At 35.4% G+C, this 25,440-nt stretch overlaps 1 protein-coding gene across 5 annotated transcripts in view; it reads right to left on the reverse strand.

Annotated features, from left to right (window-relative positions):
- Positions 1–25,440, reverse strand: part of Ipcef1 (interaction protein for cytohesin exchange factors 1) — a 177,754-nt gene that overhangs the window by 13,932 nt on the left and 138,382 nt on the right. For all 5 annotated transcript variants that reach the window (XM_023564559.2, XM_063232927.1, XM_063232925.1 and 2 more), the window contains one exon: positions 22,155–22,527. In XM_023564559.2, coding sequence (XP_023420327.1) covers positions 22,155–22,527 — 373 coding nt within the window. The remainder of the gene's footprint in view (positions 1–22,154; positions 22,528–25,440) is intronic.

Raw genomic sequence — 25,440 nt, forward strand, 5'->3', positions numbered from 1 at the left:
CTCACCACTCATTCCTTTCCTCCATACAAACTTTGGAGCAATAGTCATGAAAAGTGTGTGTGTGTGTGTGTGTGTGCACGCGCGCGTGCATGCATGTATACTTATGTGTATATAACCTCACCTTCCAAAAAGCAACTGAACAGTCAAATTCACATAGGTAAAATGAATCTATTTGGTTTACTGAGAGTTAATACAAAATTCCTCTAAAATTTATATATGATGTTTACTTTCTATTTTAATTCATCCAGAAACAGGATAACAGAAACAAGATAATAGTTCCAATAAGATTATAGTTGTCAGGGAAATAAGAGGAAAAATGAAAGGCAAATTACTACTTAAGTTTTTCTTCCTCAGAGAAAGCTGTAACTAATAGACTATGTCTGACCCCCAACAACCTGATTTGAGAATTGCTCACAAACATAAGGAAAATAAAGTAACAAATGGTAATGTTATGAGTCAAAACACACCCTTCCTGGCTTTTCATTTGTGTCATAACCTGAGAGATGTACAATACATTATGCAACAGTCAGGGGACATCCTTGTGATCCGACCCAGTCCACACTCTAATCAGGGACACTAAATGAGTTTACTGATGCTAATGGTTGATACTTGGTTCTTTGTAGGACCCACACATGAATGTCCAATAATCATGGAAGTAGGTGACAAATAGAATCACAGGGTAAAAATAGGACCTAAAGCTACAAGTACACAAAAACACAGCCTGTGCCTGATGTCAAGGAACAGTGAAAGTTCTTTCTAGTTGTTGAATTAGGACTAGCACTGGATGGTTAATCCGCTCCCTCCACTCTTGTACCATGAAGAAGCATGTCATTAAAGTATTATTTTTTTAAATCATCGTTTCATTTTCATGCAAATATTTTTCTATTCTTTCATACTAGGAAGCACTAGTTTTTTCTTCTTATCAACCAACTTTAAAATGTAAGAAAATAAGATTAGCAGAAAAGACAACTCATCTCTCTCCCACTGGAAATGGACGCCAAGTTAATTATTTCTACCCTCCTTATCTCCTGAAGCAAAAATAAATGCATTGTGTCTGAGAGTGAAGTGTTTCCAATGCAATTTTTACTCTTCCTCTCAGATGCCTGTTTTAATCTGCTCTCCTCACATAACATAGAAGACCTTTGATTTCTATTGTCCCATAAGGCACTCTATTGTTTATCTCATCTCACTTCATAAGCACTTGGTCAAGCAACACAAAACTATTATTATTATTATATAGATAATAAAAATGAAGAGTCTCTAAAACATTGTTTTTTTAAATGCAAATTAGCCATTGAGTTAATTTTTATTATACTGTTTTGAGACTCTGTATCATTGTATTTATTTTTGTTTACTATTCTGCTTTTAAAATAATAAACAAAAAAGCATAAAAGCCTAATTCTACACCATGTGGATTCCATGTGTTTCTAGACCAATGTCTTCACAAACTTTAACAGCAAAACAGTCTCCCAGGGAGCTCATTAAAAATATAGATTCTGTTTCTGACCATCTCTTAGATTCTAAATGCTTACCAAACTCCCACCTGATGCTAGATCTGTTGGTCCATACACCATACTTGAAAAGCAAGGCTAGACCATCTGTTAGCAACTTTTCATGCAACACCAGCTGTGACTCATTGGAAGAGAGAAAGGGATAGAAGTTTCAACAAGCAAGTTGGAACTTGTCCATGAAGTAGCACTTTTTGACTCTGTGCCATGTCCTCATTAAATAAAGAAAGAGAAAAACCTGGTTTTGTTCAAAATAGTATGTCCAAGATTCTTGCTTGAAAACATTAGTATTTCATATGTTGGGTTGGTAAGAATTGGAGGTAAATGCTAGTGACCCTTAGCCCTAAATTACCTAAGGTTATCTCCAAATTTGGATCAGTTATTTAACTAGTTAGAATCAGAAAAGAGGTAATAGATAAATGATAGATATATGTAGATGATAGATAAATAGATGATATATAGATACAAAAGTAGATGCACATATTAATATATTTTTAGCAAGATCCTTCTTAGTGGTATTAGCATACTAACAGAAGTTTACACCTTTCCAAGATTATGCTAAATGAAGGCGCATCTCCCTCCTCACCCTCCTACGTACACAGCCTATTGTCTGTTTCTGACAGGACAAGGCCTGCTCTTGTAGGCCCAGAATTTGGCTGTCGAGAACACTATATGCAGAGTATCTCCTGAAATGTTGTTTCTTATAATTGTGCCTCCCCCACTGTCTTATTTTTGGTCCTCCTGTGCTTTCTAGAATGTGGTTGTTTATTTTCTATTTAGAACATAAAAGCTGGCTTCAAACGACAGGAAAACAATTTATATGCTAGGTTTCAAATTAGGATTGGAAAGGAAACCTGGTGGAGATTGGAAAAGTCTAAATGACGTCCCAAGGAAGGTAATTTTAGCCCTCAAATATGAAACACTTGGAAAGTTCTAGGTAGAAAAAAATGTGTTCTCCATTTCAGGTGCAATGTCTTGAGTGGTTGAGAGCAGAAAGACCTTGAAAAGCACTTGTCACACAGGAAATGACTGCATACTTATGTGGACAGCCTGCAAGCTTACAGCCTTTAAGGTCTTACAAATACTCAGTATCGCACCTGAAACCAACTGAGCAAAAGATTTTCCCCTTTTAGTGATTTTGATAACTTCAACATACCAAGATTTAAAATCATAATGTTAGACACATTTTAAATTATAATGATGGATTTAAGAACAAATCTAAGTAATTTTCACAGGAAAAACACTACTGACCAATAATACAGCATAATTTGGAGCATGAAGTATGATTCTTCTTCTGTAAGTAGAGATAGCCATCATATACAAGTCCTTTTTGTTGTTTTCTGTTTTGTTTTGTTTTTTACTATGTGACAGGCACTGTGCTATTTGTTAGACCACTGTTGTCTCGCTGTCTGTCGACAACCATCTGAGGAAAGTTTCATTAACCTTAATATCACCAAACTTAGTAAGTGTTTTAAGAATTCATTTTGTTTTGTCATGAGAAAATTTAAGTAAATTTCAATTATACATTTAGTACACTAGTGTTAACTAGCTTCACCATACGCCATAGTAGAGCCCCTGAATTTACTCACCAGGGACTGAAAGATGATATGGAACTCTACCTTAAGAGAAAATTTTCAGTGTATCTTAACACTTTAAGTAACTTACTCTTAGACCAAACAATTCTACTTCTCATAGTTACCTCAAAACTAATAGTAGTGCATAGAGTAATTCATAAGGATGGTTCCTATAGTATTCTTTATGATAAATTAGTTGAAAAATAATTGGTAGTATTGCTTTGATTGTATTATTATATTTGTATAACAAAACAGCAATTATCAAAAATTATGAGATACATCTGCATTTACTAGCAAGAAAGGTTAGTGAGAGGATTAAAAAAGAAAGCTACTGGTATAATTCTATTATGCTTTCTAAAAGACTGAAAATGTGTGAATATGCACTTAAATCTATTTTTGTTTTGTTTTATAGAAAAAATATAGTCTAACCTGTTTACCGTAGTCCCCAGAAGGCAACATTTATATTCACAATGCATAAAACAGTGATTGCCAAATAATAAAAGTACAGTAAGTGTTTCTACAAGGAATAAATGATAATTTCAGAGATAAATGGTAGTAGAATAGAGAAATTGGTTTTAAAAGAAATCTTCACTTTCAGGGGGAGCAACCCGTAGACTGAGATTTTATCAAGAATATCACAATAACTTTGCAATTAAAAACAAATAAAATCTTAAAACATAAAAATGGACTTCTTTAAAAGGAATCACAAAATATTATGATGTGTCACAAGAATGAAAACAAACATTATCCTTGGCAAAAATAAATATTTGCACACACTACCAGTGCCAGTCTATTTTCATACATCCTTTTTTCTGAAAAAATAAATCTTCCAAAATACCCCACATATTGGTATTTCCATGACTGTTATATAGCATGACTAACTAGTTCTTATGGTTAAGTACCCAGAGGTGATGAAGGTAAACATTAAATGTCAGAGGCCTCTGACACGCTTATTGTAACACGGGCCGACATGTTTAAAGGCACCGTAAGAAAGCAGCTCTCGTGCTGGCAGGTCCTTCTGAACAGAGGGCCTTCCACATTCCCCAGGCTGCGCTGCGGGCCCTCCACCTGGCTGACCACACAGGTGTTCAAACTTGCAAGGTGTTTTACTGCTTGTTGTGCCTAATGTTTAAAAGCCAAGTAAGATAATGACTATTTTAAAATTAAGGAGTGGAAGTGATCATAATATGGCACCTGACAGTATATGTCTATTATAAGCTTTTGGCATATGTTGCATTAAAATAAAAACCAATCAATAGCATATTTATTGAAATGTTGTGTCAGCCACACAAATGAAGTCTTAAACCATAGGATAGAATTGAGCAGATTTTCAAAATTTGGGAGTGATCGCTGGTGTTGGATGAGTTTCTCTCTTTAAACCACTTACACTTCCTTGTTATTAAAAAACATGGCACTAATAACCACTAACTATATTGTGTATTTATGTGCCAATTTGTTTCAGTGAGGATCTTTACTTTGCCTCTCATTTGCTTGTTTTCTTAGAACATAGCACAGTATTTAATCTTTAAGACTAACATAAATACTGAATAAATAATATTCACACACCATTTGATTTCATAATAGTAGTTATATGCTTCTGTTTCTATCACTAGTTGACCTGTACAACTTCACTAGTAGTTACTGAAAATCAAATGCAATAGTAATAGAATAATTGTCCTAGCACAGAAATTATTGTGGCTGACATGTTTAGCTGTGTTAAGAACTCCATGCCTTACTGATGATTTGAAAGTATTGTTATATACTCAGGTAACTAAAATCTGAGGCTCTAAAGTCAAACCCAGCTGTAATTCTAGATGCAGCTTGCATTACTAACTAGGTGCAAGACCACTGTAAGCAATTTACTTAGACACTCTGAACCTCCAGTTTCTTCATTCACAAGTTAGGGGGGATAATACAGTACCTACTACTAAAATTATAATAGTGGGGAAAGCTTCCCCTTGGACAGTAAGCCTAACACAAAACTTCCCATAGACACCATTCATATCAGCATTGTACTGTCAGGCCTATGCAAAGAAAAATGTATATATATGAATATGATATTGGGAAAGAAAATCAAAACCATCATGTTTGCAGAAATATAATTATATATGTAAAAGACATAAGTTCAAAGATGAGACATTAGAATTAAAATGAAAATTCAGCATTTTTGTTACATAAAATATATACTGAAGAATCAGGCAGAGTACGTAGCTCTGTACTACAGCACTGGCATAGCACACTTAAGACCCCACAAGGATTAACAAACTAATCCTCAGTATCACAATGAATCATTAATGAAAAATCAACTGCAGTGATACACATCTGTAAGAAAGTTTATCAAAAGAAAAATATATTTTAAATTAACATTTTAAAAGTAAAGTATATAGAATAAACCTAATTACATATGTTGAAGACTTTATTTATAGAGAAAATATAAATATTTATTACAAGGTATAGAAAAGATAAATAAATAGATAAAAGTGAAAGGAACAATTTTATGAACTGAAAAAATTTAGAGTATAGCAATTTTGCTTTCCTTTGATTAAAACTAAGGCTACAATGCAATCCATACAAAAATCTCACAAGATTTCCCTCTGTGTGTACGTGTGTGTGTGTGTGTGTGTGTGCGTGATTGAATAGGCATTCTGAAAGTTATATTGAAGTTAAAATGGCCCAGAATAGCCCAAAAACTTTTAAAAAAAAGAAGAATGTAGCAAAATGTCTTTCTAGGTATTAAGACCTTTTAAAGGTATAGTGATAAAAAAAACCAACACAGTACAGACATTAAAAAAATATGTGTATCAATAAAACAGAATAGAAATGCAGAACCAACCCCAGGCACACTCAACTGATCTGAACTTTGACAAAAGGGCCAAAACACCAACTGGAAGAAAAATACCCTCTTTAATGAATGCGGTTTGAAGAATTTGATAGCCATATTCAGAAGATTGAATCTAGATCCTATATCGCACCGTATGCTAACCTAAAAACAACATGGATCACAGAGCTAAATGGAAAAATAGAAACGCTTAACCTGCTGGAAGATAAAGTAGGGAAAACTCTCGCAGACATAGGTGTAGGCAAGGACGTTGTGAACTGAACTCCAACTGCACAAGAAATAACAATAATCAACAAATGATAAAAGTCCCTGCACAGCAAAGCAACCAAATGAAAAAACAAGCTAAAGAATAGGGGAAAAGTTTCCAGCTATTCCTTAGACGAGAACTGATATCTAGAATATATAAAGAACTCAAAAAAAGACTACACTCTAAAAATAAAAGACCCAATTAAAAAATGGGCCACTGAAATGAACAGACACTTCTCAGAAGAAAAAGTACAAATGGCCAAAAAATAAATGAAAATAGTTCAACATCCCTGGTCACTAGAAAAATGCAAACTAAAACAACTCTGAGATTCCATCTTATTCCAGAAGAATGGCTATGGAGAAACCAAATAATAACAAATGCTAACAAAGTTGCAGGAATCAAAGCACCGTTCTAAATTGTTTGTGGGAATGTAAACTAGTATGACTACTATGGAAATGAATGTGGAAGTTTCTCAAAACAAAACAAAACAACTAAACTAGAAATTCCATTTGACCAAGCTATTATCCTTTTGTATCCTTCAGAAACAGTTAAAAACATCATGTTACAGTGGTACATGCATCCCCATGTTTATAACAGCACAATCATAATAGTTCAATTTTGGAAGTGATCTCTTTGTCTACCAACAGATGAATGGATTTTATAAACAGTGATATTTATAAACAGTGCAGTGCAGTATCACTATGCTACAAGGAAGGATAAACTTGAGTTATCTGTAGGAAAATAATTGCATCTTGATACCATAATGTTAAGTAAAATAAATCAGATATACAAGCTTAACCTACCATGATTTCTCTTTTATGTGAAGCCCAAAAATATAAGTGAAGAGCAAAACAAAGATACATAATAGTAAATAGGCAGGTAGATCTTTTGCAAATGAGAGAGGGACCAAGAAATGGAGGGAGGAGAGAAAGTGGGAAGAAAAAACAATTGGAAAGTGTTATGAACATCTACCAACTCCACTCAAGGAATGTAAACATTGTGTATGGCAAACATGTACTAATAAAAATAAAAATTGGAAACAAGACTTTTTATTTTTTTAAGTTTTTTTTTTTAGAAAAATGAGATTTATATAAGCAAGCAAGGGAAAAAAAAGGCCAATGCAAAGATACAAGTGTAAGACTACATTTATAACAAAGTTAGCATTGAGGATGTATGTGGACATTTGAGAGAGGGACAGAGTTTATATAAATGATACTCAGGAAAGCACACATGCATAAGTAATAAGACAATAGTGTATCCTGTTCACAGTGCACATAAAAGTGATTTCAAATGTATTAAAGTTTATATAACATGGAAGAATTCTTCATACTATTAGTGTAGGGAGGAATTTCTTAAAGAGACAAAAAAGTATTAACCATAAAAATATCTTGAAAAAATTAACTGGATTCTCATTATTACAGTATTAAAAAGAATAAAAGCATCCAGATGTGATGATGACCCATGTCTGTATTCCCAGGATTTGGGAGGCTGAGGCAGGAGGACTGCCACAAGTTTGAGGCCAGCCTGCAACATAGTGAGTTCAAACCATTCTGAATGCTATAATAAGACTCTGCCTGAAAATAGAAAGAAGGAAGGGGGGCTGGGGTTTTAGCTCAGCGCATAAGCGCCTGCCTTGTAAGCAGGCAGTCGTGAGTTCGATCCCTGGTACCGATAAAAACGAAAAAGACAAAAAAAAAAAAAAAAAAAAAAAGAAAGAAAGAAGGAAGGAAGGAAAGAAAGAAAGAAAGAAAGAAAGAAAGGAAATTGAGGTTTAAAAGTAGAAACTATATTTGCAATACTTATGGTTGACAAGAAAAGAATATCTGAATTGTAGAAATTCCTATGATTCTATTACAAAACTACAAAGAATCCAATAAAAACATTGGTAAAAGAGTGAAAATAACCATATGAAAATGTGCTAACTAGGGGCTGGGGATTTAGCTCAGCAGCATAAACGCCTGCCTTGCAAGCAGGCAGTCGTGAGTTTGATCCCTGGTACCGATAAAAAGGAAAAAGACAAAAAAAAAAAAAAAAAAAAAAAAAAAAGTGCTAACGGATGATCAAAATCAACACCTGGAAGTTTTGCAAAAATTAGAAAATCAGCATTAATGGTGAGGAGGTGGAAGTTTTGAGAATTCCTCTTCATGCCTTGGGAGATGAATTTTGTTAGAACCAATTTAAAAAGAAAGCTTTCATCACCCAGCAAAGTAGGAGGCAGGCATTTATCATGACCATTCATTCCATAGGTGCATGTACACCCCTAGGAAAATTCAGGTTTATGTGGACCAAGATACATATACAAGAATTTACATAAAGGAAAGTAAAAGACAAGCAGCAGACTGGTAAATATATATATATATATATATATATATATATATATATATATAAAACAAAAAATATATATTACAAAATATATATATTACAAAATATTTTATATAAAGGACTTGATGAATTTATACCCAGAATACATAAAGAATTCAAAATTTAGAAAACAAAAGCTTAACTACAAAGTGGACAAGAAATCTTAACAGATTTCTCACCAAAGATAAACAGGCAGCAAATAAGCATATGAAAAGATGCTCAGTATCATCTGTCACTACCAGAATTCTCCACATTAAAACAACAAAAAGCTCCTATTCTTCTACTAGTATGGCAAAAATCCAAAACACTGGTTATTAGTCATTTTTCCACTACCTTAACAAAGTACCAGCAATAATCAACATAAAGGAGAAAAGGGTTATTTTGAATAACATATTTGAAGGTTTGAATCCAATGACAATTGGCTCGTTGGTTTGGAGCCTGTGCTGGAGTCACATATCATATTGGGAATCAGTGGAGGCCATCTTGCAGACAGAAAGAAGGACAGAGGAAAGAACTAGGGTCTCAACATTTCCCTCCAGGGAGTGCCCCAGTGACCCAACTTCCTCCCAGTATCCCTCGCCTCCTAAGATTCCACTTCCTCCCAAGAAAACTGAGCTAGGAGCAAAGCCCTTAAGAGTTTATGAGTTATGAGTTATGAGTTTTTGGAGGACACCCATTCAAACCGTAGGGACCAAAAAAACCAAATGCTGGTAAAGACATGACCCAAGAGAACTCTCAGTCAGCACTAGTGGACATGAAAATGGGACTATCAATTTGGAAGACACACTGGCATTTTCTAAAATCTTAAATATATACTCTTATAATATAATCCATTAATTATACTCATGCTATTTACCTTGAAGAGCTGACAACTTGAATCTACATAAAACATGGACACAGATGTTTATTGCAGCTACATTCGTAATTTCAAAACCTTAGAAACAATTAGAATGCCCTAAAATCTGTGAATGGATAACAAAGTGTGGTATGTCCATACAAAGTAATGTTTTTCAGTGATTTTTTTTTAAAAAAATGTCTTATCAAGCCAGAAAAAGATACAAAAACTTAAAGTCACATTACTAAGTAAAAATGTCAGAAAAGTTTCCACTGATGATTTAACCATGTGGCTGACATATTGGAAAAAGCAAAACAAGAGAATAGAGAGGAAAATATTTTGTATTTTGGCTCAATTTTCATAAAAATCTAACAATACTCTAAAAAATTAAGCCAGCCTATTAATTAAAAAACAAATAATGTCCCCCACAATATTTTACCCAAGAGCCCAAAGCTGGAAAAAAAGAATGCTCATCAAAAATAGATCTATTTGGGGCTGGAGATTTAGCTCAGCTGCATAAGCACTTGACTTGCAAGCAGGCGGTCATGAGTTTGATCCCCAGTACCGATAAAAAAAAAGAGAGAAAAAAAATAGATCTATTCATTGTGATATATTAAATAAAAATACTATAAAACAATAAAAATGAATAAACTCTAGGAATAGAGAAGGTTGCTAATTCCTGTTTCTGTCTGAAGGGTAACTACATGGATTGTGTGTGTGTACATGTGTGTATGTAAAATGTTCTTCAATGTATATAATAATTTTCACTATCGTAAATAATACCAAATGAAGCAGAAAATAAACAGAAGTATTTAAATTTGGATACATGAAAAAAACCTAGATAAACAAGAATGCAATAGAAAACAAGAACTTATAAGAGGACTGAAAGAGAGGAGGAGCTGGGCAGATCTGGGGTGCCCTCACTGGCCTCTCTGCGTGTCTGGAGGACTCTGGATTTCTGCGCCCAGACTGCTGGAGTTCCCTCAGGCTTCCAGGTGCAGTGAAGGAGATAGGTGGGTTTAAGGCTTCCACATCAGCCTCCCCCATTCCCGGCTTCATTTGGAGACCTGCTGAGCTCCCAATAGGTGGGCTGGCCCACACTACCAGCCTAGCCCAGCCTGTTTAGCTGCCGTGCCTGGCCACAGGTCTGCAGAGGAGGAGCTGGGCAGATGTGGGGAGCCCTCACTGGCCTCTCTGCGTGTCTGGAGGACTCTGGATTTCTGCGCCCAGACTGCTGGAGTTCCCTCAGGCTTCCAGGTGCAGTGAAGGCGAGAGGTGGGTTTGAGGCTTCCACATCAGCCTCCCCATTCCAGGCTTCATTTGGAGACCTGCTGAGCTCCCGATAGGTGGGCTGGCCCACACTACCAGCCTAGCCCAGCCTGTTTAGCTGCCGTGCCTGGCCACAGGTCTGCAGAGGAGGAGCTGGGCAGATCTGGGGTGCCTTCACTGGCCTCTCTGCGTGTCTGGAGGACTGTGGATATCTCTGCAACCAGGGAGGGTCCACAGGTTCCTGAAGCACTGCGGCCTGTGGTGAGTACCCTAACCCGGCTGCGATTGAAGAACTGTGGAGCTTCCAGGGGCAGGTGGGCGCACAGTGTCCCTGAGGCCCAGCTTGTCTGGAACTGCGGAGTTCTGAGCAGGCAGAGGAGGGCCACTGGTTCTCTAGGCCTAATGGCTTGGAGTAGCGCGGCGCCAGAGACCCAGTAGCTCCAAACATAGAAGGGGATTTTCAACAGATCCTGAGGAAGCTTTCAAGTAACACTTGAAACACAGAAATATAGGAAAATGACAAAACGAAAGACCAAATTACAACCTCAAACCTCCAGCCCATCTCAAGAAACCCTAGGAGCGATGTATATAGAAGAAAATATATCCCATCCACCTCATATATTGGACACAATAGCCACTGAAATTGACAAGCAACTCCAGGAAGCTTTAAAGAAATTCAAACTCGAAATAATCTCCCAGATAAAAGAAGAAATGATAAAAGAAATGAAAGAGATTCTAAATATATCTAAAGAAAACACAGATAAAAAATTGGAGGAACTAAACAAAAAGATAGAATCCCTAGACGAGCAATATAAGAAACAAACAGAATACATAATGCAGATGCACAGAGATATACAGGAAATAAAAAACTCCACTGAAAGTTGTAAAAACCGCCTTAATGAAAGTGAAGATAGAATTTCAGACCTTGAAGACAGGATTGCAGCTAGTGAACAGGAAAGGAAAGATCTTTTGAAAATAACAAGGAACCAGGAAACAACAATTCAACAACTGCAAGACGATGCAAAGAAGAATAACATAAGAATGATAGGGATTAATGAAAGAGAGGGAGACAACATGAAGGATGTCAGGAGGATATTTAGAGAAGTAATAGCTGAAAATTTCCCAAGCATGAGATCAGAAACTGACATCAGGATCAGTGAAGCATATAGAACTCCAAACAGTCATAACCAAAATAAAACTACACCCAGACATATAATAGTCACCATCCCAGAAATCCAACACAAGAATAGATTATTAAAAGCTGTCAGAGAGAAAAGACAAATCACTTATAAAGGAAAACCTATCAGAATCACAGCAGACTTCTCAACACAAACGATAAAGTCAAGAAGAGCATGGAGTGAAGTATTCCAGATCCTAAAGCAAAATGATTTCCAACCAAGACTGATATATCCTGCAAAACTATCATTCAAAATAGATGGTGCAATACGATACTTCCATGACAAAGAACAGCTGAAGAACTTCATGAACACCAAACCAACCCTGCAAAAAATATTGAAAGACAGTTTAGATACACAAAGGAAAAAACCACTAAGCAAAGCAAATAATTAAACAGAACAGAAAGATAAAGATGCAACAGCAGAGAGATAACATTCCTACAATTAACCAGCATTTAACAGTAATAACCATTAATGTAAATGGTCTCAATGCACCAATCAAAAGAAACAGACTAGCAGAATGGATCAAGAAACAAAATCCAACCATATGCTGTTTACAGGAAACCCATCTAACCCAGAAAGATACTCACAGACTGAAAGTCAAAGGATGGAAAACAATTCTTCATGCAGCAGGAATCCAAAAAAAGGCAGGAGTAGCCATTCTGTTTGCAGACAACGTGAACTTTAAACCAACAATGACCATAAAGGACAAAGAAGGTCACTACATACTCGTAAGGGGAAAACTCCAAGAGGAAGAGATAACTATCTTAAATATATACGCACCAAACTCCAGAGCACCCAGTTATATAAAACAATTATTAACAGAAATGAAAACTCAAATTATCAGTAACACAATTGTAACAGGAGACCTTAATACACCACTGACACCAAGGGACAGATCAACCAGACAGAAAATGAGCAAAGAAATAACAGAACTGAATCACACCTGTGAACAAATGGGTTTGATAGACATATACAGAATGTTCCACCCAACAACATCAGAATACACATTCTTCTCAGCAGTACATGGATAATTTTCTAAAATAGACCATATATTAGCTCACAGAACATATTTAAGCAAATGCAAAAGAGTTGAAATCACCCCTTGCATATTATCGGATCATAGCGCTCTGAAATTAGAAATTAATGACAAAGGATACTGCAAAAATTCCGCAAACACATGGAAACTAAATAACACACTCTTGAGTAATCAGTGGGTCACAGAAGAAATTAAAGAAGAAATTAAACAATACCTAAAAGAAAATGAAAATGCAAATACAACTTACCGGAATCTGTGGGATGCAATGAAAGCCGTTCTGAGAGGAAAATTTATTGCACTGAGTTCCCACATCAGGAAAACAGAACGAATACAAGTAAATAACTTGATGCTACACCTCAAACAGCTAGAAAAAGAAGAGCAAGTCAAGCCCAAAGCCAAAAGAAGAGAGGAAATTATAAGAATCAGAGCAGAAATCAATGCAATAGAGACTAAGAAAACAATCCAAAGAATCAACGAATCAAAGAGTTGGTTCTTTGAAAGAATAAATAAAGTCGATAAGCCCCTAGCCAACCTTATTAAAAAAAGGAAAGAAAAAGCTCAAATTCATGCAATAAGAAATGAAAAAGGAGAAATCACTACAGACCCAATAGAAATACAGAGGATCATCAACACCTATTTCGAAAACCTCTACTCTCAAAAGTTTGATAACACAGAAGAAATAGACAGATTCTTAGAAGCATATGAAGTACCAAAGCTAGATCAAGAGGATATAAAACTGTTGAATAACCCAATCTCTGCTAATGAAATTGAGAATGTAATTGGGTCCTTGCCCACCAAGAAGAGCCCAGGCCCAGATGGATTCACTGCAGAATTCTACAAGAAATATAAAGAAGACCTAATGCCGACACTCCTCAAACTATTCAATGAAATTGAAAGGGAAGCAATCCTTCCTAAGTCATTCCTGGAAGCAAATATTACTCTAGTACCAAAACCTGAGAAAGACCCAACTATAAAAGAGAACTATAGACCGATCTCCCTAATGAACACAGATGCAAAAATCCTCAATAAAATATTGGCAAATAGGATCCAGCAAATCATCAAGAAGATTATACACCATGACCAGATGGGATTCATCCCAGGAATGCAAGGATGGTTCAACATACGCAAATCAATAAATGTAATCCACCATATCAATAAAGCCAAAAATAAGAATCACATGATCATCTCTATAGATGCAGAAAAAGCCTTCGATAAGGTCCAACACTTATTCATGATAAGAACTTTACAGAAAATTGGAATAAATGGTCTTTATCTCAATATAATAAAGGCCATTTATGACAAACCAACAGCCAGTATCATACTAAATGGCTAAAAACTGAAGGCCTTTACCTTAAAATCAGGCACAAGACAAGGATGTCCCTTATCACCACTCTGACTTAATATAGTACTGGAAATACTAGCCAGAGAAATTAGACAAGAGAGAGAAATAAAAGGAGTAAAGATAGGAAAAGAAGAAGTTAAATTATCATTGTTTGCAGATGACATGATACTCTACATAGAAGACCCCCTAAACTCCATTGAAATACTCTTAGATACAATAAATAAATTCAGTAATGTGGCTGGATACAAAATCAATACTCAGAAATCAATAGCATTCCTATATACGAACAACAAAATTACAGAGAGGGAAATAAGAGAAACTGGACTATTCACATTAGCAAGCAAAAAAATGAAATATTTAGGAATTACTCTTACGAAAGAAGTGAAAGACTTATACAGTGAAAATTATAATACACTGAAAAAGGAAATTGAAGATGATCTCAGAAAATGGAAAGACATCCCTTGCTCATGGATAGGAAGAACAAACATTGTGAAAATGGCCATTCTCCCAAAACTGTTATACAGATTCAATGCAATCCCAATAGAAATACCATCAACATACCTTATAGATCTAGAGAAATCACTCCTAAATTTCATCTGGAACCAGAAGAGACCTAGAATCGCAAAGGCAATTCTAAGCAGCAAAGACAAAGCAGGAGGCATCACAATCCCTGACTTGAAGTTATACTACAAAGCAACAGTAGTAAAATCAACATGGTATTGGAATCAAAACAGAGCTGAAGATCAGTGGAATAGATTAGAAGATACAACCACAACTACGAACACACTCAACCACCTTATTTTTGATAAAGGAGCCAAGCAGGTTCACTGGAAGAACGACAGTCTCTTTAATAAATGGTGCTGGAAAAACTGGCTCTCCATTTGCCGAAAACTAAAGCTAGACCCATGTCTATCACCATGTACTAAATTAAAATGTAAATGGGTCAAAGATCTGAATATTAAAACAGAAACACTAAATCTATTGGAAAACAAAATAGGTAGAAACCTTGGAGACATAGGAGTAGGTAAAGAATTCATGAACAGGACTCAAACCGCACGGGAAATACTTCCCAGAATCAATAACTGGGACCACTTCTTATTAAAAAGTTTCTGCATGTCAAAAGAAATCTCCAGCATAGTGAAAAGAAAACCCACAAACTGGGAAAAGATTTTAGTGAACTCTCTCTCAGACAAGGGCCTCTTGTCTAAAACATACAAAGAATTAAAGAAACTCAGACCTCCGAAATTCAAAGATCCAATCCAAAAATGGGCATCTGAGATGAATATGCAATTCTCAGATGAAGAAATGCAAATGGCAAATAAATACATGAAAAAATGCTCATCACCATTGGTCATTAGAGAAATGCAAATTAAAACCACACTGAGATACCATCTCACTCCTGAAAGAATGGCCAGGATCAAGAAAACCGACAACAAATGCTGGAAAGGCTGTGGGGAAAAAGGAACTCTCCTGCACTGCTGGTGGGAGTGTAGACTGGTACAGCCTTTGTGGAGATCTGTCTGGAGATTTCTCAAAAAGTTGGGACTGGAAATCCCATTTATTCCAGCTATTCCACTTCTAGGCAAATTCCCAGAAGAACTGAAAGCATCATACCACAGTGATATATGTGCACCTATGTTTATAGCAGCACAATTTGTAATCGCCAGATCTTGGAAACAACCCAAGTGCCCATCAACTGAGGAATGGATAAAAAAGTTGTGGTATTTCTATACAATGGAGTATTATTCAGCTATAAAGAAGGATCACATTGAGATATTTATCAATAAATGGGCACAGCTTGAGACCATACTCATAAGTGAAATAAATCAATCTCGCATGTGTGAATACCGAATAGTTTCCCTAATGTAAGTAATGATTCAAATATATAAAAATATGTGGTAATCATGATTCCCCATTAGGTGGCCTTGAAGCCTTATAAAGTTTTCACTCATTAATTAGAAAGGCTTTATTCTGGGCTTCTTGATATGAAAATATTTGAAGCTAGAGTATATGAAGTTTTACCCAAATATTTCAAGGAAAAAGACACTATGGTAACTACTATTAAGTCAGGTTATAAGGTGGTGAAGTACTAGGTTATTGAAACAGTCATGCTGTGACCTCTATTGTTATATTGTTATGTCCTGTTTTATCTCAATCTCCCCCTTATTGTTTCAAAAAAAAATTATTTAGTCATTTCTTATGTTTGTCTTAAGTAAAGAAAAAATTCAAAAAAATTAGGATATATAAATAGTAACTCTTTTCGATTTCCTATTAACTTGTTTTGAAGTCCTGTAGTACTCCCACGATCTTGTTTTGACTGATTAGACTCTGTTCCATTCTATATGATAGTATCAAGTTTGAAGACATAGGCAACTACTTTGAAGACAATAAGATTCACTAAGATACCCATTCTGGTTTGACTATTGTCTTCTTTGGAAGTCCTGTAATGTTTACAATGCCTAAGTTTTATTGGTCTTGTTCTCTACTGTTTTGTCCAACTTTATAATATCTAATGAGATAGACAATTCTTTTTAAGGAAACAAGGGACAACGTTGATAACCATTGTTGATAAACTTGTACTCTGTTCTACGTCATGTGCTACGTCTATCCTTGGTATTGACTGACAGCTTTGTTTTGCCATATTTGACTGTATTCTCCCCCCCCCCCAAAGAAAGTAATAAGCACTAAGGAGTAATAAAATCCAAGATGTGTAAATTTTGTTGTAAAAAAGAGAGGGAAAAAAAAAAAAAAGAAAAGGAGCTCTAACGGATATAACAGCAAGTGTGTTTGGGGGTGTTAAATAGCTGACTTTATCAATGTTTTTGGAACATTGAACACAGCTGTTTGCAGTCTCCCTGTTTGAATGTCCACCTTGTGTTCTTTGATACTGTGATTTGAGGAACTATTTTGAAGAAAATAGTGTGTAATCTACTAGCAGGTAATTTCTTACTGTTATGGTTTTTTGTTTTGTTTTGTTTTGTAGTTCTGTATTGCGTGTACCCTTACGCCGCTTTGGTTTGTTTTGTGTTTTTCTCTTTTTCCTCTTAAATAAAAAAAAAAAAAAAAAAAAGAGGACTGAAAACCAGAAACCATAAGAACAGGGAAGACTGAAAACTAATCCAATAATTTTCAAAACTATCTGTATCTGGTAAACTACATAATAGGAACAAAAAGAACTTTTGTGTTGTTGCTCGTGCAACGTGGCTCATAAGTCCATGACAGATCACTTAGGCCCAAAGTCATACTGATGTACAAATAATTCTACCATTAAATATGAAAATATTCCATTCTTTCCAAGTCTCTTTTTTATACTCTTTGCAAACAAAATTGCTCAAAAATCTTGACAAAACATAATTCTAACAGCATAGCATTAAAATGGCTCTAAATAATGGTCTTCAAAGACTTATAATGCCAGATGCAGTTTCCATCTGGAATAAATTTTCATGCTTGGTACAACGCCTTTGGCTGTAATCAATGGGGAACATCTAGCTATTTGACACCAGAACTGATCATTGTTAACACCCTTCCTAAGTTGTTAAAACCATTTACTCTAAAATCTTCAACTCAAGTGACTTATACCTAAGTACAAGACTCTTATTTTACCTTATTCAGATTCTCTCTTCTGGTATCTCTCTATGTATCTTTCATCTTTAGCTATGATCTCTAGATTCTTAACCACTATCCCTTCTTCTAAACTGTCATTCAAAGCTGCATACCTCTGAAGTCTAGATTTCAATCAGCATCAGCTTTAAAGCTTTGACCCATGAATTCCCACAACCTTGAACTACTTACTCTGGCTTTTAGGGAAAATTATAGTCCATACGAAGACAGAAAAGTAAGATAAATGTCTGCATAGACTGCACAAATTTTCAGGTAACCTAATTTTATTTTATGACTTTTTATAGGGGTCTTTACTTGACATGGAACAAATGCAAGCATCCAATGAGTCACTTTAGCCTGAAACCCTAAGGCAAAAAATCAATTAAACATACAAGATTTTCATAGTGTCTAATGCTCATTCCCATATTTGATCACTTTTCAAATTATATTTCAAAAAATAGGATTACTGGGAAATACTCTAGGGACTAAATTAAGTTCTAAGGATACATAAACCAATGTCAGTCTCCCCCTTGCCAGAAGACAGAATCCCTCCTATGTTCTTCACTCCTTATTTCTACCCCCATCTCACTATAAGGAAGCTTTCTAACACTTTACAGTTTCTGCTTCCTTTTATTATGCTCTATCCTATATTTTAAAGACAAAATAACTTTTCTAAATCATCTCCAACTATATTATTACTTTAATTGTAAATGGCCATCCACTAGCTACTGAAATTCATCAATATCTGCTTGAGTTTTGAACATCACCCAAGTTTCCTTTCTGCTTCCTGTTGCTATGGTGCTAGTATCTACAAGCAGATCTCCCCACCTACATGTGATCTTTATCTTGCATTCTTGGCCTTCTAAATCCCTGGGGTACTTTGTTTCTATCTATCTTGTGGCACCCATTTAATCCAATTTTCATTAGATATGTCTTACTCCTCTTACTAAATGTATATTGCTCATCTTTAGATTCACTTTAACAAAAAAAAAGTACATGAGTACAATTTAGGTATTGAAAATGATAATAATAATAACACTAAATTGAGTTGAGTTCAGTTATTTTTTCTACCTACCCCCAGAGAGACAAATCACACAGTTTCTACAGTTAGCATTCAAAGTAGCAAGCTAAAGTAATGTCACATCTGCACTCTTCACACTCCATTTGTGTATAATTTTGCTAATATCTGCTAAATCCTAAAATCTAACTCATTTGTCTCACTTTCATGAGATGTCATCCATGCTCAAGAATGCTTGTCTTCAATAACAGTACTTCTTATTCAGCTTGTAATCTACATGATTTCTAGATTGATTCTGGTTATACTTGTACTTGCAATATATTTGCATAAATTGAGCATTAGTCTGATTAGTTAACATGCAGGTTTCTGGAACCGAAGTATGGTTGCTACATTTCCTGAGTAACTAAAGGGATACTTATCCCCACATTTTCAACGGTAGCATATGTTTTGCATATGTATGTAGAAATACACCATGCAACTTATCAAGTAAACATGCCCAAAAGAAATCACTCACAAGAGGAAGGAAAAGCACAGAAAAAAACAAATGAGAAGATTCCGTAATCTCATCATCTCCCTACTGTCTTTTGTGAAAATAATGAAGAATCCTAGAGCTCTGAAGCTTAAAACTCATAATATAAAAGGCAATAGGATGCAATTAACATCATCCTTTTTTAAAATAGCTTACACTACAGAGAGAAATGTCTAAAAGGATATTTAAATTCAGTATAAAATTCTAGCAACCACAATTTTAATTTCACACTGACTGCAAAATATGTCTTCCATTGTCTAAATAAAAGCAAAGCTATAATACATGCTGTCTGCTTGTTTCAGGACTTCATTATTAACCTTTAAGAATCTTTTCTGGGATAAAAGCCTCTTTCTCCAACAAATACATCCTCAGATGGGAACTTCATCTTCTAAAATTTTAACTTCTGCCTTGGTCTGTATTAAAACTTTAATCCCTAATATAAAAACATCCCTACTAATATTTCAGACACAGAATTTCAGAGCTTCTTAAAAACTTTCAATTCAAAAGCAGTAATTTTAGCCACAACAATGAAAAGCTACCTATTTCTCCAATACACAAGCACACATGGGAAAAAATAAATAACATGCAATTTGATTACTCAACAGCAAGTCATCACAAATCCCAGCAAAGATTGGGTCGCTGTTGCTATGGAGATGACTTTATGTGGCTCAGCTCTTCTGGGAATTTAACCAAATCCCCAGCAGCAGGAGAAAATCATCAGCAAAAATTCAGTAACATATGGCAACTGCCAACAAATCAGTGAGGGAAAAACACTTTCATTTTCTCTTCCTTTATGAAGAGAAATACCTTCACATCAAGTTGTTTGAAGAAACACCTAGACCATGTTGGTCAATCTGCGTGTAATTCTAAACTAAATAATACGAGATTCCTTCATTCTTAGACTAACAGAGCTACTGGTACCCAGCCAGGCTCATCAGCACATGCATTCCCAGAATGACATTTAGACACAGAAAAGAATTGCAACATCTTCCCTTACCTCTCAGTTATTTATCCTGAAGGGAAACTGTCTACCTGCAAAAGTATTTCTTGGGAAAGAATGTGAATAGAATTTTAATAAATGTAATGCTCTTGAAGCCTTGTGATCGTGTATGGGGTGTGTGTATCAAACTATTTGGTCCTATTTATAGTCTAATGATTACAATAAAAGTTTTTAACAGGAAAATAACATATGCAGTCTTTTTCTTTAGTTCCATCAATCCTATACTTTAAGCAATTACTTAAGCATCAAATTAGGCATCATCTAGATTCAGATTTCTAAATTCTCTCTCCATTGCATTTTTCTGAAGGAAAACAAAGATTGTGATAAATATTCACTACTCAATCAATATTCTGTGAAAAAATGTTTGTTTCAAAATGAGTAAACACATCCATTGATGAGGAAAGCATTACCTTCCAAGGAACTTATTCTACTTGGAACAATTCACAGCATCAAAAAGAAGTTTATTACGGTAAACCTAAATCCATTGCTTTTAAAACTGTCCCATTGACTTTGATTTTGTACTTCCAAGGAAATATAATTAAGCCCAACATGTTGTCCACACAAAAGCAGCTCACAGATCAAAGGGCAGCTGAGTTCTCTTTCCATTATTTGCAATCCAAACTTCACTCCTCCCAAGATCCCTCCTCAATGGCTCTGGTCCCTTGCTTTTCTCTATGCCAGTCAACCCTCTCTCGAAGTATGTTAGCTTGCCCATGACTTCCTTCATTGAAATTTTCCTAATGTAAAATATTTTTAGTCCAAATTGAAGGATATCAAATAGAAATGTCATTATAGGCCAGGAAGGTAACTCAAATGGGTAAAGCACCTTCCAGCAAGCACTCAGAGAGTCAGAATAACTGGGGCGAATTACAGAATGAGTTATCAGCCTGAGCATTTAAATTCACATATTTTAAAATATTTCACACACAAATGGATCTACAATTGTGATTGTTGACCTAAATTACTCTTATGTCGAAAAGTAAACTAATAGGCACATCTGAAAATTTGAGAATTTACAAACACCAGAGTTGTCATCTATGTCATTAATCAGTATTGACTAGTTATTATGGGAATGTAGCAACTAAAGTTCCTTTCAGTCATCCCCTCAAAAATTCAACCCAATCAACTTCATCATTGTCTCACTGCTCTGTGTCTTTTATCAGGTAACCTTGTTTTATACCAAAATAAATGAGTATAATCAGGAAAGATATGTCATGACTGAATAGTAGTAATAAAAACATTAGAACTCACTAAAAGACAAGAATTATCATAGAGCATTTAAAAAGATTTCTATACCCCATTAACTTTTCTTTACTAAGATTTAACATGTTTCTCAAAAGAGTAAACTTTGTTCTCCTTTATATTTAAAGATCTAGTGCTCCCATCCAACATGCATGCAAATCCCTTTCTATTAACCACCTAGGCACACTGAGGAGCTGGAGGCTACATACTAGACATGGTCCATGTGCATTGCTCAGCTTGTTTGGAAACACCAAAGTGATCCTATGAATACAAGATGACAAAACCCCAATTTAAACTTCACACACTCCAGAGCATGGGACAGGGAAACAAACTGCTAAGAAGGTATCACTATCTTATGGCCACATGTCTCAAGTTCTAAAGCATTTGGTTAGTGACACTTAGAGCAAGTAATTAGTGGCCTGGCAACTGCAGTTGTCACAGTAAACTCCATGTCTGACTAACTGCTAAATCATCATTCATGAGTTTAAATATTCTTCTCACAAATTCACCTTAGCAATCTAAATACACACACAGATACCCATTTTCTAAGGAAACATAAATAAATTCTCAGTATACCTCCATCCATCATCCTTGATCCAGTAGGTTTGTCTGGAACAGTCAGATGGTCTTGACTGCTACTCAACGAAGAAGTGTCATCACTAGATAAGGAGTTCAAAAGCCCACTCTCAGCCGTGACAAAGCTGTTTTCTGGGGCCTTGCAACTGTTTGCCTCTGAGGGAGCAAGTAAATGAACCTGCACAGCAAACGTCTGGGAGAGTCCAGCATCTTCCACAGCAGGTGAACCATTAACCATGTCGAGCCAGGACTGTCTCTCTTTAGATCCGGAGGCAGCAGAGCTGCCTGATGTCTTCACTGTACTTTCCAGCGATGAAACAGAACACGATGTTTCACTCAGTTTGGGTGAGACTGAAGATGCCCGCTGTGTAGCCTATTTTCCATAAATAAAACCAAAAGAAGAATAAAAGAAACTATGATTAAACCATTCTCTACCTTTCATTTTTATAAAGACATCCCAGAGTAGTTTTAAAAAGTGACAAGAATTGGAGTCAAAGGATGTGTGTATTTATAGATTTTTTTCTGCATCACAGCCATTAATAATTTCCCAAAATTTATTTGGATAACTTTAAATTCACCATTTAAGGATATGAAAAAATCTCTATATTATTATTTATACTATTCCTCAATGATTTCAAGAAATAAGTTTTAAGGGGGAATTCTTTAGAACGCTGAAGTACACTTTGAACAAAAAATAAAATTGTAATTAATAATAGAATTCACATTAGTTGAGCAAGATTCCTTGAGGAAGATGAGGGAAAAAAATCAGAGAACTGGGAGTATAGTTCAACTGATAGAGCACTTGCCTAGCATACCCAATGCCATGGGTTTAATTCCCACCACCACAAATAAGGAGGGAGAAAGAAAAAAAATGTTCATTAATAAAGGAACTGAGATTGATGAGCAACAAAGCACCCATATTTAAACCCCTGAATATCATTTACATATTTTCCACCACATGACCCGCAGCTAGAGAGGTTTGGTGAAATAATGTTAACTCATGCATTCATCAATCACTTAAAAACTTTAATAAAGTTTCATGAAAAAAGACAAAAGTAAAATTGCACTCTCTTATTTATTAAAAAGAAATAAAACTCTGCACCACTAATGATGAGAAGTAAGCTGATGATGCGGAATTTCTGACAGCAGATCCTAACAGACACACCAAGGATGAACGACCGTCCTTGGCAACCTCTTTATAGTCCCCAGGGAAATGCCATTGCAGTGTCACCAAAAGCACAGTTTCTTAATAAGGGTTTCATTCATTCTGAGATTTTATTCTTGTTACATTTCCATGGGGAAATATCTACTTTCTTTTGAAAAAATGACAATTATACATTTGAGAATTTTCATATATAAATATATCCTATAAATCTGTCTTTTGGAGCTTTGTTTTTAAATGGCTTATGTAACAAATCTCTGTGTTGATATTCCATTTTTTAGCTTTATTGGTCAATAAGATCCAAAACCCTTGACTTGAGTGTTCTCCAGATCACTGTGTGTCTCCAATGGTATACGGCTCACTTTCATTACATCATCCTTTGTGTCTTTCTGTAAGAAATTCCTTTTTAAAGTCATGCATTCTAAACTCTTAGTAAGTGGCAGGAAATGATATTATGAAAGAAAGGAAACCAAAGAGAAAACGAGGATCTTTTCCAAAAGTCCTAACATCATTACACCGAACTTTGTTCCAAATCAGCACAGCCTCATGACATCTCCAGTTGTAAATGCTGAGTTTAATGGGTAAATCAGTATTTATTTTTGAATATGTGTTCAATTGCTTCCATAGTAGGCATAAATTGTCAAATAGTTAATAAATCTACTTCTAAGTAGCTTGATATTAAAATACCCACTTCTGCAAACTGATCACACACACATGTGCACATGCACACATACACACAAACATCTCAATAGTAATACACTGCACAGACATGAAAACATCTGAAATATGTAGTAGCTTGGGAAGTGGCTATTTTAAATCACTCTTGATCATTTAACAACTAGGAGATCAAAGTTCTGTAGCCTACTAAATAAAATTTTATTTACCTACAGGAGAGATTATACAACCCTTAAACTGTTCAAATAAATTCCAAGAATAGTTTACTCTTAGCAGGAGCTATAAAATAAACATTAACAAAAATACTCATGCTGGCCCAGTTCTGACATGACCCCCTATTGCGAACTATTTTGGTAAAACTCATCTTCCATGTGATCTGCTTCCATTTTTGAAAGGAGACCAAGCATGAGCTTTTCCTATTGCTCCTGCTGATACTGCTTTAATTGGATTAGCGTAAAAAGGGCTGTTTGAGAAACAGGCTGTGTACTTGGTTGTTGCAGCACTTTCCTCAAGGTTTTCTAAACCTCACAACTCTACTTGAGCGACAAAGTAAAGATGCTAAATGAGTATCAGAAAAGGATTCATAGTATGTATCTGCCAGGTGCTTCTCAGACACAATGTAAATACTCTCAATCCATTTTCTCTATGTAGCAACATTTGTAAATTTAATTATAAAAACGGGAAAGAAGTATGAGTAAAAAAAAAATAAGAAGGAAAAAAAGGAATGCAATGAACTGGAAGGGGGAGAAAATGAAAAAGATTATATGTATTAAGAGGGAGTGTCACTGGAAGAGAGATTCATAAAATGAAAATCAAAATGAAGCTAGAGCTCCATTTCAGAGATTTCGCTATGGGCTCATTCTTTATGGACCATTGAATACCAAATTATGGTTCATTATGCAGAAGATTCTGTAGCAGCCAGTAGCAAGTACAAAGCCCACTACTCTTGGTGGTCCCTGCTGGGAACCACTCACATAATACACTCGTAAAACTCCCCAGCACAAATAAATAATGTGGGAAGGAGTGAAAATCCATTCTCGACACCCCATCTTGGGCTGACTGATAGAAGCTGGTTTACAGCCACTTCCTTCCATCAGCCTTCTTGGATAGCTTCAGGACCAGACTCAGGGCTCCTGGGCTGGCTTCTATTATACTAAGTGGAATATCATTTTATCTTCCAACTTTTATTGTAATTGTGATTGAATGTTAATCTTTTGTGGTGAGCTTCTAGAGAACAGGCTGTTTTTAGTCTTTTTTGCACCTCCATTTTTTGCATCTGTGCCTGACACATAGTTGGTAACAAATTAATGCCAGCAAAAAAAATGGTTGAGAGAGCCAGATATGTGAAGAAAATTCCACGGAGTAGTTTAGTTGCACACTGAGGAGCTCCCTGAAATTCTCTGTGAAGTTTCTAAGGATGAGTTATGTTAATTCCAGGATCAAAGGGTT

The sequence above is a fragment of the Cavia porcellus genome, unplaced genomic scaffold, assembly GCF_034190915.1.
Source record: "Cavia porcellus strain 051 isolate PalLab524CR breed Dunkin Hartley unplaced genomic scaffold, mCavPor4.1 scaffold_22, whole genome shotgun sequence".
Taxonomy (NCBI): domain Eukaryota; kingdom Metazoa; phylum Chordata; class Mammalia; order Rodentia; family Caviidae; genus Cavia; species Cavia porcellus.